At 35.1% G+C, this 15,409-nt stretch overlaps 1 protein-coding gene across 1 annotated transcript; it reads right to left on the bottom strand.

Moving 5' to 3' along the window:
- Nucleotides 1-3,826: 3,826 nt before the first annotated feature.
- Nucleotides 3,827-5,703, bottom strand: LOC104526418 (sodium channel protein type 10 subunit alpha). The gene is made up of 2 exons (XM_010169865.1): nt 5,431-5,703; nt 3,827-3,982 (listed from the first exon to the last, which is right to left on the bottom strand). Exons 1-2 carry the CDS (start codon nt 5,701-5,703, stop codon nt 3,827-3,829), a joined length of 429 nt encoding a protein of 142 aa, XP_010168167.1.
- Nucleotides 5,704-15,409: the final 9,706 nt, after the last annotated feature.

Here is a 15,409-nt window from a genome sequence, read left to right as displayed (position 1 = left end):
GCCCATGCCCCCTTGTCCTATTGTTGGTTGGTAAATCTGTTCACTGCCATAAGTAAGACTACTTTGCTTTCAAGATTAACATTCTGTATTGAGATGCAAATTCTGACTTGTTTATTCCTCATTTCTTGTCCACCTACCACTGGTGGACATATCAAACCACTTCTAGCTAGTGGGTTTTGATATGAATTTAAATTGACCACAGCAGTGATCCATCTGGCCTATTACTCTTAATGTAATTTCATCCAGGATTTTGTCCAGAAGCCTTCTGAATGCAACTGTGTTGCATCCACAACCTCCTATGGGAATATGCCTACACATAGTGTGAAAAACTACTCCCTTCTTTTTATTCTGCCATCTGACAACTTAATTTGGTGCCTTCATCTCTCGCTGTAGGATAAAAAAATAAATTATTTATTCTGTTTCTGGCTCTGTGCCACAGGCTTCAACTATGTTCCTGTTCTGTGTTTTTTTCATGAGAGTTCTACTTGATTTCATTTCTTACTATGTGGAACAGAAGATACACATATTCTCTGTATCTTTTTTAATTCTGTCACCTTTTGGGATGTCAGGAGCAAAACTACATATAGCCCTTAAGAAAAATACAGGCCACACAGTGAAATAACTGTGTGTTCTGCTTCTTGCTTTATTTCTTACAGGCGATGTCCTCATTTTCTACTTCCTTCTCTGATCATGATTGCACATTGGAGTGGTGTTTTCACAAGATTGTCTATTTTAACTCCAACATCATCTTCCCAACATGTGAAACCTATTTCCGAGCTCATAACTGTGCATGTAAAGCTAGGTCTGTTTTTCCTTGAGCATCACTTTACACTCTTTGGATTTCATTGTCTCTTTATCACCATGTCATTCAACATCTTGTGACCCACTTGGGATCCTGCTCAAATGAGTTTCATCTGATCCAGAGTACAACTAAGACAATGTAAAGAAGCATGCTTGGTTTCAGCTTTCTATGGAACCGTCTCTTAACAAAATTGAAATACATGATAAATTGTGAACAATCAAACAATTCTAAGATAAGCTTTGCATTTACATCTTGCTTTAAGGTTTATGATTACTTTTTCTCTTTGCAGATATGCAAAGGCTGATCCCTAAAGAACTTCAGCAATATCAAATAGCATTGTAACTGCATGTTTGTACCTCGAGTGTAAAAGAACAATTGAATTTTACTTACATTATGACAATAACGACAAGATCCAAGCAGTTCCATGGATCTCGAAGAAAGGTAAATTCATTCCAAACAAATCCTCTTGCTAATATTTTTATCAATATTTCACCAGTATATATGCCAGTAAAAAGATACCTGAGAAGGGAAGTGTATGTTAAAGTTATAGAAACAAAAATATTAATGAGATTGAGACAAATTCAGGTACATTTCTACCTTTTCTATGATTTAGTCACTGGATGGAGATGAAGGCATAAAATGTGAAGTCAAATAGGACAGGATACATTACTTTCAGAAACATCATGGGTATAAGAAGATGCCTTCCTGAATTTTAGTAGGATTTCCATGTAAATCCATAATCACAAATGTTCACATAAGCATACCATACTATTTCTGTACGAAGGATAGCTCCCATTTCCTTATGAAAATATTTTAAGACTGTGTTTATGTTCTAAAGCAGGCTGGAAAATTTCAAAACCTCAACATTTCAGCAGAACAATAACAGCAAAGACTTATTTTAGCCTGTAAAATTTGCACATTTTATACATTTATTCTAACAGATACTCTATAATTGAAAGAAATCCTACATAAAATTAAGCTATCATCACCATGCTTACCTCAAAATAAGAGGAATTAAAATTATAGAACCTCTGAGAGGTTCCAGGCACATATTCAAGATGTAATTCTAGAACATTAATTCAAATTACACTGGATAGAGGGCACAACTACAAAACGTAAAAGGACATCATAAATAGATGGCTTCCTAATGTGAACAACTGAACTAAGGGTGTCCCCAGGAAATGTCAAGAAAGAATGGAATGAATATTTATCCCTTTATACTTTTTGCATGAGCTGGCCACAACAGACATCCAGGTCATTGCCTTAGAATGAGAGATATTAAGTTAGAATCCTGCTGCTCAGTCACTCTAAAGGGTTTAATCCTTAAAAGGAAAAATGGGACAACTTTCTATGTTACATCAGATGGCAAAATTAGCCAGCACAGAGAAAAGGGCATATGGTATCAGACTCTAAGAAAGGCACTGAGACTCCACAGAAGACTGTGTGATATAATAATAATCCTAAATCTTCCTCAGAGGTCTGTCTGAGAATTTTCAAGCCCCAGAAAGAGATTATCACATTATTTAAATTTTTCAGTCAAGTATGTTAGTACCCTTAGAAAAAGAGTGAACAAATGGTAACTGAGATACTTACTCAGTCCAGCTGAATGCATCTGGAAGCTTATTTACAGCCATGGAAGCACAATTGAGTACCACAGTACATGTAATAAAGCCAACAAATAATGTGAATAATACATTAAGGAAAAGGTGTTATATTATAAAACAATGAAATTCAGAAAAGTTGTTGATTTACACACAAAAAAAACATACAGATATTCAATAATTAATTTGGTTTTCAATAGGCTCAGGACTTTTCACGTGTTTTCCAAATAAACTTATGTCAGATCAAACTTCTGCTCAGCTGGGTAAACTTCATGATTTAAAAATTACAATGAATTACCTGCATGTGGAGACAGTTGTGGAAGTTTAGGGCATTAGTGGAACTTAATATGTTTGACAGAAGAGATGAAGAACATAAATAAATGAAAAAAAAAATTGTGTCTTCTGCTGTGTACCTTATTTGAAACTTTAGAAATCTCCATTCTTCCCAGTAGGAGCATGGAATAAAGAGAAATGGGTCAAAACCGCATAATAACTAGGGGGTTTAAGCCTAGGAAAACCAGATGAAAAAGCTTAATTATCAACAGCCGCTGCTCTTTGAAACTGGGAGTACGTATATACAATCTTACAAGAGACATCCGTGCTCTGCCATGAGTTCAGAAAACTCTCATTTTATGTGGCAGGCAATGAAAACTTACATAAGAAAAAACAACCTTTCATGAAATTCACTTGTCACCTAATAAAAGTGGGATTTTTTTTTTTAAATTAACCTTGGCCTTAAATTTAGAGTTTATTTGAAACTGAATGGCAAATTTAGTAATTTCTAATAGCATGAATATACATTCAGCGTCTGCCATAAGTTCCCGTAAAAGGACCCATTTCTACAATGACAAATGAAAGCAGATGTTTCTCAGAAAGAGAAGAATCTACCCAGCCTATGGTTTTGTGATCCTTCACATTTTTACATTCTTCAAATCACATTTCCCCTTTTGCAAAAATCTAAAAAGTGGGCACCCTTCAGAACTTTCTAAACTTGAGTGTGAAATACATTTCTTAGGATAACATCAGACTTTCAGTAAAGCATTGCCTTAAATCACATCCTTCATGTTTTAGTAACTAGGGAGTCATTGGTTTTTTGTGCTTTTTTTGTTGGTTTTTTGGTTTGGTTGGTTGTTTTGTTTTTTTAATTTAAGCTTGTCACTACAGTAGAGATTTAGAAGAAGTTCTGGAAAAGGGCTAAATTATCATACAGAGGCATCTAAATGTTGTTTCATAACAGTACCTGTAAATCTGACTTTAAGTATGAGCTTTTTGACATTTCTGCTTGTACTCACACCATGTAAATATCTTGGCTGTTGTAAAACAAAATTCAATATCACTTCTAAAAAAATATCACAGCCACATGAGCTTACATCTACATTAACATGAACAGAGGAACAGAACAACTGAAAAAGGTACAGTATTTTTAAAAACTGAAATAAGGGAAACCAATAAAAGGATATGAATGGGTCAGAATTTTAATTGCTGCTTTTCTGACTGGATTAAAAGGACCAAATATACACAAGGCAGGTGTGGCAGTAAACCGGAAAATAATCCTCCTTTTATTTATCACCATAAAAGTCTATATATATTAAAAAAAAAAAAAAAGAAAAAAATATTCATAGTATAAGAAATATTTTAATGAAACAAAATTTTCCCTAAAAATTAAAAGTTTAGGTTTTCAAATCTGCATTTAGAACTATATCTAACTGCAAATAGGAGTAAATCATTCCTGTACTCTTGGAGCTGTGACCTGATGATACTACACTTTGAAAGAAGCTCATTATTGCCTGTGAGGAAGAAGTAGTAAAGGGAATGAATTTGAAGAGCAAGTGAACATACTCACTTGGTCAAAGTAATTAAAGGATACTATTTTGTTACTGCAACAATGATGTTAAACATACTCCAAAGTACCTTACTCTTGGATAGTTTTACAGGCTACAAAAGATTATGTACAAAATACATACTGTGTAGGACTGCTGGAATCCAGTCCTGTCAAAGCAAAAATTTTAATTTTGAAAGATCTCTAAATTATCAAGTAAAACTGTAAGTTCCATCTAAGCTACCAGCTCAGTACTTTTGCCACATGAAATAAAAATGAAATCTCTTAAATCAAAACCACAGCTCACTAACTTTTATCTACATTTCTTCAACTGAATCAGCCTTGGTTTGTCTTCATCAAGAATATCACTTTGATTACTTTGAGGAAAAAAAAATCTCTGCAAGAACAAAGCTTTCTGCATGTTTCTGATTAAATTATTATATTCCAGTGACTTGTTGTTATACACAACAGACAGCAACATAGGACTGGATGGGACTTTCTGCTCTCCAAGTCAAGTCCCCATCAATAGCAAGCAATCATACAATAGACATTTCATTTAGAATGGATTCCTAGAGCATCTACTTTACACATTCCTATAGGCAACAACACAAAACACTTTGCAATAGCATAAGTATACACAGTATACTTATATACTAGTATACACAATATGAATATGGTACAAAAAAAATCCTGATGAGACATAAAATAAGAGAAAATTAATTTACTATAAAGTAAATATACAGTTTTGCTACACAGAGTACTGGAAATATCTCAAATATGTCTCCCCTAATTTGTATAAGACTTGTAATTCAGCAAAAACATCTCCAGAAAGTCAGCAACTCCAGCACAATCTACTGTTTGACAGGCACTGTTTATATGACAGTGAGTTCAGCCCCAGAGACATGATAAAAACTGCTCTGGAAAACAAAGCATCAGTTATTCCAGAATATATTTCCTATCAAAGTGTATCTATCAAGTGTATCATATATTCATATTTAATTCTGATTGCTGACTGGAACTTAATATACCTTTTCATTACATAATGTGGAGCATACCCTAGAACTCTTGCCCCAAAAAAATGCCAGTAATGTTTGAAGATATTTCTACAGAACAACCACAAATCAGCATCTCCTGAATAGAGCTTTTACTGTCTCTTAAGAGTTCAGCAGATAAAACTAATTTTAAAAAATGCTTTTGAAAGTTTTAACCTTGTGATCACCATAGTATGGATCAAAATCTTCCAGGGGTTCCCCAATGAGCTCCACAGGAAGATCTCCATACAGAGATGGCAGTTTTTTGCAGGTTTTCAGATCAAGCTGAGGAGTAAGTTTCTCTTCTTCAACTCCTTGGTCCTTATTATCCTGGTTAACTTTGGCTTGCTGCTTTTTTTTCTCAGCAATTCTTTTCTCAATTGCTGCCAAGGACTCAGGAGTGAAACGTCGAAAGGTGTTAGTTTCTGATGGCCAAAACAAGGGATCCATTTTTCCTTCTATATGTTTGTTTCCAGTGCTAGAAGTAACTTAGAAAAAGATACTGACAATTAGAAAATAACAGAAATAATACACAACTTAAAACTAATACTCATTAGATAAATTATTTCTTCCTTCTGTGAAATCCTATATGAAAATAGACTAGACCAGACTAGAATACACCAGACCAGACTATTTGAGTTGGAAGGGACCTACAACAATCATAACAATCATCTAGTCCAACTGCCTGACCAATTCAGCACTGGCCAAAAGTTAAAGCATGTTGTTAAGGGCATTGTCCAAATGCCTCTTAAACACCAACAGGCTTGGGGCACCGACTAGCACTCTAGAAAGCCTGTTCCAGTGTTTGACCATCCTCTCGGTAAAGAAACGCTTCTCTGTGTCCAGTCTAAACCTCCCTTGGTGCAGCTTTGAACTGTTCCCATGCGTTCTATCACTGGACACCAGGGAGAAGAGCTCAGCACCTCCCCTCCTCCGGAAGCTGTAGAGAGCAATGAGGTCGCCCCTTAGCCTCCTTTTCTCCAAACTAGACAAGCCCAAAGTCCTTAGCTGATCCTCACAGGATATTCCTTCCAGATTTGTTGCCCTCCTCTGGAGATATTCAAGGACCTTCACATCCTTCTTAAATTGTGAGGCCCAGAACTTCACACAGTACTTGAGGTGAGGCCACACCAACACTGAATACAATGGGATGGTTCCCCCTTTTGACCAGCCGGTCATGCTGTGTTTGGTGCACCCCGGGATATAAAGCAAAACCAAGTAGAAGCACATTCATTTAGAAGAAAGGGTAACATAAAACAAAACCCACAAAGATCAACAATTTATTCTGAATCCACCCTGTGCAGAAGAGTTACTTTTTTCCTTGGCCTTTCCAGGTAGGAAGTGATAAAATCTCATCTCTATCAGAACTCCGACAATCATCTAATTGTTTGTCCCTGTAACAGCTTATAGTATCAGCAGCCTTGCACCTTGGTTACTATACCCCTGCATTTGCAAACAGAACTTAGTTCCATATCTACCATCCCTGCTGCTCCCATGGGACCACAAAATCATCTAATTGGAAAGGACTCTGAGCCTCATCAGATCCATCCCCTGCTCAAAGCAAGGCCAACACTGAATTTGGCTCAAGGATTTGTCCAGCTGAGTTTTCAGTACATCCAAGGAGAAATTTATGGTTTGTAGTAAAAACAACACAAGAAATGGTAGATTTTACCTTACAGATCTTGAGCTTTCCTCTCCTCTGATTCTGCTGCTTTGTTAGTTATGTTTGTGCTTTGCTCTTCCTATTCTTCAGACTTTTAACTCTTTCCTTCATGACATTTATATATGGCTGAAAAGCTCTGCTGATGAGGCTTTTTTCTAATTTTATTGAGTAGCAAACTGAGAATGTGGCCACAACTAAGGCTTTACCATCTGTGGTTTGATGAAAGAATGTTTGCATTGACGTGAAATAACACAATGCATTACAAAATTTTATAAATCTAAGCCAAAATCAAGATGCAGTGTCTGGTAAACATCTCAGTTTCAAATATACCTCCAGATTTCCTGAAGTTTTTATCAGATATCTGTGGAAATTAATTTACTTTGCCACGACTTATGACAAGCGCACATAAGTTATGATGCATCACACTACAAAGCGTAGCATGCTGCTTGATATTATTTCACTAACTTTGCTGACAATGAGTCCTGCATACTTTCAAACCAAGACCTTGTAACTGAGAATCATTTAGTACACAGTTCTCAAATATTACAGTAACACCAGTGATAGAACTGGGATAGCTGCTATGCTTAATTCTGTTTGTCACCACCTCTGTTTTGTGCTTAGAAAACCCAGGGACCTGCATTTCCTCAAAACAAACTTCACCAGGTGTTGGCCCTTTAAGAGTTGAAGCTACAAGCGGCTTCAGCCTTGAGCAATTAATTCCTGACTTTAAGTGAAAAATAAAACAAAGTAGACTGACAAGCAAAGAATGTATGAGACAAGATAAAGGATGTTTTGCGTGCTGTAATTAGTAACCAGTCAGAAGTAAAAGAATGGCTCGTGGACAGGTGGAATTAGCCAATCAAGTATTGTAACTATGTGTGTGAACAGTAGCTTATAGCCAATTAAGAGTTGTTTGTGTGTGTGTGTGTGTTAGCAGTTTAAGAGTATATAAGTGATTGTGTAACCGATAATAAATGTCTCCAGTGGGATTCACATTGAATCGTGTGGAGTCCGTGATTCGTCGCTCTTGCAACCAGGAGGTGATTTGACCACTGATAATTTTGAATTATTCTGCTTGAGTTTAAATTACTGACAAAGGGGAAGAGTGGCAAGGTAATTAGAAGCACTGAAGTGACGTAAGACAAATCACTGTAAGTACTCAGTTACTAATGACTTCTGGCCCGAATTGACCACATTACTTGTAGATGACAGCAATTCATAGAACTGCAGTTCCCATTTGCAAAACAAGAAGAAAATTTTGACCCATTACAGGTTTTTCTCTTTGTGACTCATGTCAAAATCAGTTGCTCCCATCTAATAAACACTTGTGGTCACCAGCAAATCTTTAAAACACTCTGCATTTTTGATTGCACAAAGTCCAGCTGTGCTACTTCAGTTTTGTGAGCTCACATGTGGACCATGAGAGAAAATCAATACTGCCTTGTAATTACAGCTCTCTTCTTCAAATGCATAGATATATTTATTTAAAAAGAATACGCAACTGCCTGGGGCCAGAATGATTGTGCAATGATTTTGTTTTGGTTTAGAGGGGACTTTACACAGCAAGTTCAGATCTGATCAGGGATCACAACTCAGAGATCAAAATTCACCATAGTAACAAATTGAAAGCACATAATCAAAGAACTGTTACTTTGCAAAACCACACAGACCCATTTCCAATTGAAAGCTGAAAAGATAAAGTGAAAATCAACATGGGGTTTTTTTCCACAATTTTTAATAATTCTAAGAAGATTAATTTTATCTTCACAGCAGTTTTAAGGACAACAGAGAGACTGAGCTTTCAGGTAACTACATTGATGGTAATAAATGAAGCAAAGAAAATTGTTTTAGTAAATACAAAGTTTATTTTAGTTTTAAGGATTCAGGAACAGAATTTTCAAAAAAATGGGGGCTGAATCTGTCAAAAGCAGTGATCAAGAGCAAAAAAACTCTACACATCCCCTTCAGCAGCAGCCACCAAAAGTCATAATTTGACAATCATACGTGGACAGTGTGAGAGGATTTCTTCAGAAGACCTGTACCAGCAATGTACTTGGGCTCACACTGAACAACAGACTTTTTGTCTTTTCATCAGCTGCCAAGCATTTATAGATTGTGACTTAGGTTAGGAAAAAGGAAGCTAAGAAGGTGTGACTGAGCAAATCCTTGCGAATCAGATGACTAAAAAATTTTTAAAAGACAGAGTGACTACTTGAAATTCCTGAAGCTCAGTTAAACCCAGCCACCTCATCATACGCTGCCAAACTAGTTGAATTTTTAATTTAAGACACTGAAGTAAAGTGCTACCCTTAGATATAATTTCAGTCTTTGCATTGGAAAGAAGAGATTTCCTAGAAAACGATTCTGGGATGGAAGCTACAGAACAAGTGTTCTCAGAAGTAAGCTAAAAAACTACTGAATGGGATTTCTTCTAGAACCTGGGAGAACAAACTTGGGTGTGTAAATACAAGTTAGTGTGAGGAAATCCTAATGATACAGTACCTAAAGCACGCTGCAGAAAGCAAATATAAGTCTAGAGTTCAGATCTGTTAATTTCCAATACAGCATATGTAAGAAATATCCATTTAAATTAAATTAAGCATAGCAAATCCTACAATAGGTTTTGATACCCTTGGTCCTACAGTAGAGAGTGGTCCATCAGTAATAGATACAAATGCACTGGTGGGACCTTCAGTAACTGAAGGACCACTCTCTACAGGATAAGGGATACAAAAATATGTCTTCAAATTAATCTTTTTTTTTTTCTTAGTTAAAATGGGAATTACTTATTTTTCTCATCTTGAGATGAACTGAATTCAGTGTATATAGCTAGTCATGGTTTCATGTTAGTCTAAGCAGCTCAAGGATGACTTTGGCTACTGTGGAAATGATACAGATTTTTTTATGTCAAAACACAAGGAATTCCAGACATACTGGTGACATTTACTGAACAAATGATCTGTAAAGTATAAGAAAGAGATGAATAATGAGTCATTAAATGAAATGGACACATGGGCACTACTACAGTACCATTATCTACAAAAAATTCTTAAGAGAAAATCTATTGCTTAGGACAATTTTTTTCTAGAATAGCAAAGTACTGACAAAAAATTAGTCTATTAATACAATGTTTCATAGACACAAATTAGAAAATGCTCACTGAGTCACTAGAGATTATAATTAACAGATTTAGACTTTTAGAATTAAAAACAAAATACAAATTCAAGCCTTATATGCAACTCCTTAATTTGGTTCCATTTATGTGAATTTCAGAACTCCTTTCAGCTCCCTAAAGGCATGTAGAGTTCCTTTTATATGCAGTAAGAAGGTAACAGCGATCAAACTATTGATGATAAGATATTCAACATAAGATAGGATTTAAGTCCATAAGAGAAAACTTATAGAATTGCTCAGTAAAACATTGTCAAAGTCAGTAAGAGGTGTTATTTGAGGAGGAGTTTCTCAAGTATAAGATAGGAAAACTAGTAGGAACATAAATAGAAAAATCTCCTTACTTGTTTTTCAATCTATTTCTAGCATTATAACCAGTTCTGAGCCTCAAATTATTTGTTTGCTCCCTTGTCAATAGCCACCCCCTGAATATTTCCTGAGACCACCTGAATCTGAAAAAAAATAAAGGGAAAGCTATCTGTTTAGTTTGGGTTTAGCATGCATTTAGCAGATTCTTTCACATGAGAAAAAAAGAATAAAAATGTGTTCCTGCAGAAGGATTTTATTTGAAAGCAGAAAATCAAATAACTATCTGCTTAACATAGGTTTAGAAGTATCTTAAAATGAATAAATAAATTTAAAAAAAAAAAAAAAAGAAGAAAACATGTAGCAATACTTACCATGAAATTCATCACCTTAGGACTGGAATTAACATCTACGCTTTAGTCAGAGCCTTGTTCCTTCTTCAGTACTTATCCACAGTATTTCCAAAAAGTGTGGTTTGCCCTATCTGTGTATTTGTCCAAACTCATTTTAAGTGGGCACTTGCAAAATCAAATTTTAATAAATCTTATACATGGTTCAGACAATGATAATAACAAAACATCCAGAACCAGATATTCCAAGTAGTTCAGGAGGGAGTACTTAACCACACTGAAGTGCATACATCACACATAATTTTGCTTCATGGAACAAGATGGCCTTTTCTGTTATATCAATAAAATCAGTAGCCTTTTTAGTACCCTAAAAATATACAAATTCATATTAACATATAGGCTAAATATACAGAGACACAAAGGTGGATACAGTCTGTAGATAAAGACATCTTTGTCAAGGTCCTGCAGGTGAACAAGGCATCCTAACTCCCATTATAATCAGCGGATATCTAGTGGTATGTATAGTCAATTAAGGTTGTAGAGATATTAAAATGATCAAAGGGAGACAGGAACTTTAAAATAATCTAAAACTTCACTGACAACATTCATTAAATGTCCACTGACTGAAATTAAACAACTAAACAGACAGACAGCTGCATTTAGACATCTAAATTTAGGTATCAATTTTGCACTGAATCATTTTGTACCAAAACTTTCTGTGCTGTTTAAACAGAGACCCCTAACACCCTGGACTCACCTTTCTATATGACCCACAAGAGCAGAACTGGATGTCAGCTAAACCAGTGGTCTGCATTAGCTATTTCAGGTTTGAAACTTAACATTCGATCAGTTCACTATATTTAACAGGAAACACTGATCTGAAAACTCTGAATATTACAAGCATCTCCAAGTTCATCATCACCATGCATGCACTAGACATGTATACTGTAATGAATGCCCATTATTAAAAATAATAACATATTCTATAAAAAAGATTATTAAAATGAATCAAAACTATTTTATAGGTAGCTGAAATATTTTTCTGACAGATGAACCACTGTTCATCTGGAATAAGAAAAGATAAGGAAGCAGTTCACAGCAACACCTTATGAAATGGGTTAGGAATTCTCTCTTTCTTGTGTTGTGCAATACCTTGCAAAAAGCTACTGCTATCACCTACTCAGTTTCAGTAAAGAGAAAATACTTCTGCTCTCTGATCATCATCTTCTTCTATTTAACTACCAGAAACTATCAAGAGATTTAACAGATTTTAGTCCTTCATAAAATCAAACTTGGGTTAGTGCTGTTTCTAAAATACATGGCCATTTCTTCCACTGAGCACTTTGACCCCCACCTTCCGCTTCCCACTCCCTGCCCCACCCCAACAAAAACTCTGTGTTTGGATAAATATCTACCAGTGGGGTTTTTTGTTTGCTTTGGTTTTTGTTTTGGTTTGGTTTGGTTTGTTTTAACAGATGCAATATAAAAAGTTATAAACAATATGAATACAATATAATAAAATCTATTCACTCATTATCTCCAAATCAGAAAAGTATGCAACAGGCTACACTGTGCGTTACTTAAACATCCTGGAAAAAATCACTCACCAGCATTTTTCTGAAAAAATATTTCAGATTTGTGTAGGTAAATAAATTCCACTATCTCAAGATAAATACAGCTCAGATTAGACAGTACCAAAGCTAATTTGAGGACTACTGTGCATAAGCCAATATAACAAACCAACAAGACAAAAAAGTAGTCAGTAATTAATATTAGAAATATATTAATGTTTAGTAAAATGTTATACTACCACATATAAGCTGAAGGAAGAGCTGCATGTTTACAGCAATATAGCAGTTCTACATTAAAGACATATTCTCTTATGCATGCTACCTGTATCTAAAACAAAACCACATCTAAGACTTAAAAACATGTGTGCACATATTTTTTATATAAATGTACACATTCTTGTATAATATACATACACTTATATATATATATCCCTGAATATTTTGAACATTCATAGATTAAAATTAAGCAAATTAGCAATTGAGTTTTCTCATAGTATACAAATATTTAGCAAAAACAAAATACTTACAACATCCCCTTCAAAGAAAAATTTCACACTGATTTCTTAAGCTAATTTCAGCTAGCTTGTATCTTCAAAGAGACAGAAAGACTTCATTTTCTCCCCATCACCATTCTTACAAAAGAATATCCTGCCTACGAAGCTAGCTCCCATGCAGAAAGTTTTCTTTTGTACTGGGATGTCTCGGGGAGGGATGGAGGGATGGAGGGAGGAGCTTGGTTGCTCTTCTGACAGCAATAAATGAAATTTTGTGATCTCACTGGGAACACTGTAAAAAAGGAAAAAGTGTGTGGGTGATACTTTTGAAGAATAATCACATAAATAATAATCAATTATTTTATTTCTGCTGAAATCATAGTTATATTTATTAAAAGCAAAGAGGGGGGTTTTTGTTCAATCAGAAACCTATATATAAAAACCTATATATAAAAACCTATGAAACCAAACCTGTTGGGCTTCACATTTCATTCTGAGGTTTTAACCATGTGAACTTTCCAGTATACATTAAGTACTGGCACAAATTTTGCCCTTCATTAAAAGCTGTTGGTTAGAAATTCAATTTCCATATTTCTGGTTTTCATTTCTTAATTTATATTTTTTATTATTCCCAGGCTATGATATATGTTCATTGCACCTTACAAAGACAAAATCTCAAGGTCAAATACATTATCTTATATATACAAGATCAGAGCCCCAAATATATTCAGTATCACATTATGCCATAACTTCTGTTAAAACATACAAACTTTGTTTGAGCAAAAGAAAACCCACAACATTTATGCTCATAGCTGAAATCACTTCTATTTATTTAAACAAAAGTTATGTACAAAGCCTCCTAGGAACGGGTATTAGATAGCAGCAAGTATAAATCAATGGCAAGCCCTATTGCTAAGTACAGTTATTTCTCTTACACTTACATCAACAGAATCCATTACTGTCCAAAATAATTTTTACTCTTTATTGGGCAGATTTTAAATCTTTCCTATAATCTTTCCTGACGATAAGAGTTACTATGGGTTTTGCTGGAAGAATGCTACGCTGTCCTTAAAAGCCAGGCAGCCCTAATTGAAAACAATTGTGATCAAACACTTTGCCTGATAGGTATCATCAGCAAAGGAAACTACTAAAGATGGTTTTAAAGAAATAAAGATGCTAAGTGTTTTGTGATGCAAACAACAATAAGTCATTTCAAGTTCCAGTATAAGTTATTTTTTGAGAAAGCAATAGTTTGTTCTCAAGACAAGTTCAATTAAGAGAGTAGAATTTTAAAGATAGTAAAGTGGAATTATATAATGGTACTGTATCTGCTACAGTCAAAAGCAGATGCACTTACAATGTTGTACCACCTAGTATCACTAAATAATAAGAATAAAAAAATCCCACACCTTACCTGGCTTTATTTTTTCTGCTGTATCTTCTTCATCAATCTGTCCCTGTGAAAAATGGAGCACAGGGAGTTAAGACAGAAAGAGTGAAAAGAGTAGCACTCCTCTGCCCTGTTTGCACACTGTAATATCTATAATCAGAAAGAAAGAAGATTTTTACCTGTAGCTGTTAAAAGAAAGCCTTAGGACTTGCAGCTAAGAGCAAAACACTTAGACAAGTAATTTTTTTGTGTTACTATGTGAAATTTACTTTCTCGTATTAGGAAGGCAATTTCTTAAAGTGGAGAGAGGGGGCAGAAACTTCAAAGTAAGAACATTGTTTTCTTCCCAGTTTAATTCCTCAGTATAATGAAAAAAAAAGAGAATAAAAAAAGCTGTTTAACAAAAAGATAATGTTTGCTGTAGAAATTCCTAACTCTGTTAATTTAGTCACCATGCACTTGACATGGATTTTTCTTTTTCATTAACTGCAAAGTAGAGCAGCACTCTTCTATTTCCTTTTTATTTCCAGGGCACAAGAAAAATATTTTCTCTTGGTAGCATTAGTAAACCACCATTAGTCTAATGACTGAGAGTGTGCAGATGTCAAGAGCTGAAAAAAACAGATTTTTGCATAATTAAATGTATCTTGTGACTGTGCCATAACTCTAAACACTAGATGCTGCTTTAAATTACTGATCAGATAAATATCATCATTAAAGGTATCAAGGCATTTGTCAGTTCATGCACATTGCATGACCCTCTTATCCTCAAATTCTATTCAGCCGTCTCGTCTGCTAGCTTCTATCCACTGAGAAATACTCTGCGGTATAATCCCAGAAATCTGTGTCTCCTCTATTCAGTGGGCTAATGGACATGCAACACGTGCTTCTGTCTTAGAGGGAGAAGAGTTCATACAAGGTTTCTCTTCCCATTTTTCCCATTTATAACAATGAGACTGCTTTTTAAGTTCCTAACAAATTCAGCACAATATCCCTCCTTTTCCTATCTGACTTGGACCTTCCCTCAATAGCTCACTCACTTACTGCATGTGAGAAGACTGAAATTCAGATCATTTAAAAGCTGCATCAAAAGAGGGTTGGTCAGCAGGGTGAGGGAAGTGATTGTCTCCTTCTACTCTGCCCATCTGGAGTATTGCATCCAGGCCTGGAGCCCCCAGCACAAGAAAGATGTAGAGCTGTTGGAGCAGGTC

This window comes from Antrostomus carolinensis, unplaced genomic scaffold, assembly GCF_000700745.2.
Source record: "Antrostomus carolinensis isolate BGI_N321 unplaced genomic scaffold, ASM70074v2 scaffold13456, whole genome shotgun sequence".
NCBI lineage: Eukaryota > Metazoa > Chordata > Aves > Caprimulgiformes > Caprimulgidae > Antrostomus > Antrostomus carolinensis.
This window is presented reverse-complemented; position numbering and strand designations above follow the sequence as displayed.

Bases quoted from the DNA above. Each gene is read 5' to 3' on its own strand.
- LOC104526418 (XM_010169865.1), bottom strand. From the start codon at position 5,703: ATGGATCCCTTGTTTTGGCCATCAGAAACTAACACCTTTCGACGTTTC. The intron at 3,983-5,430 runs GTTAAAACTTTC...TAATATATATAG, and splicing joins CATACTATGGTGATCACAAG to ACTTTTATGGTGATAAATAA.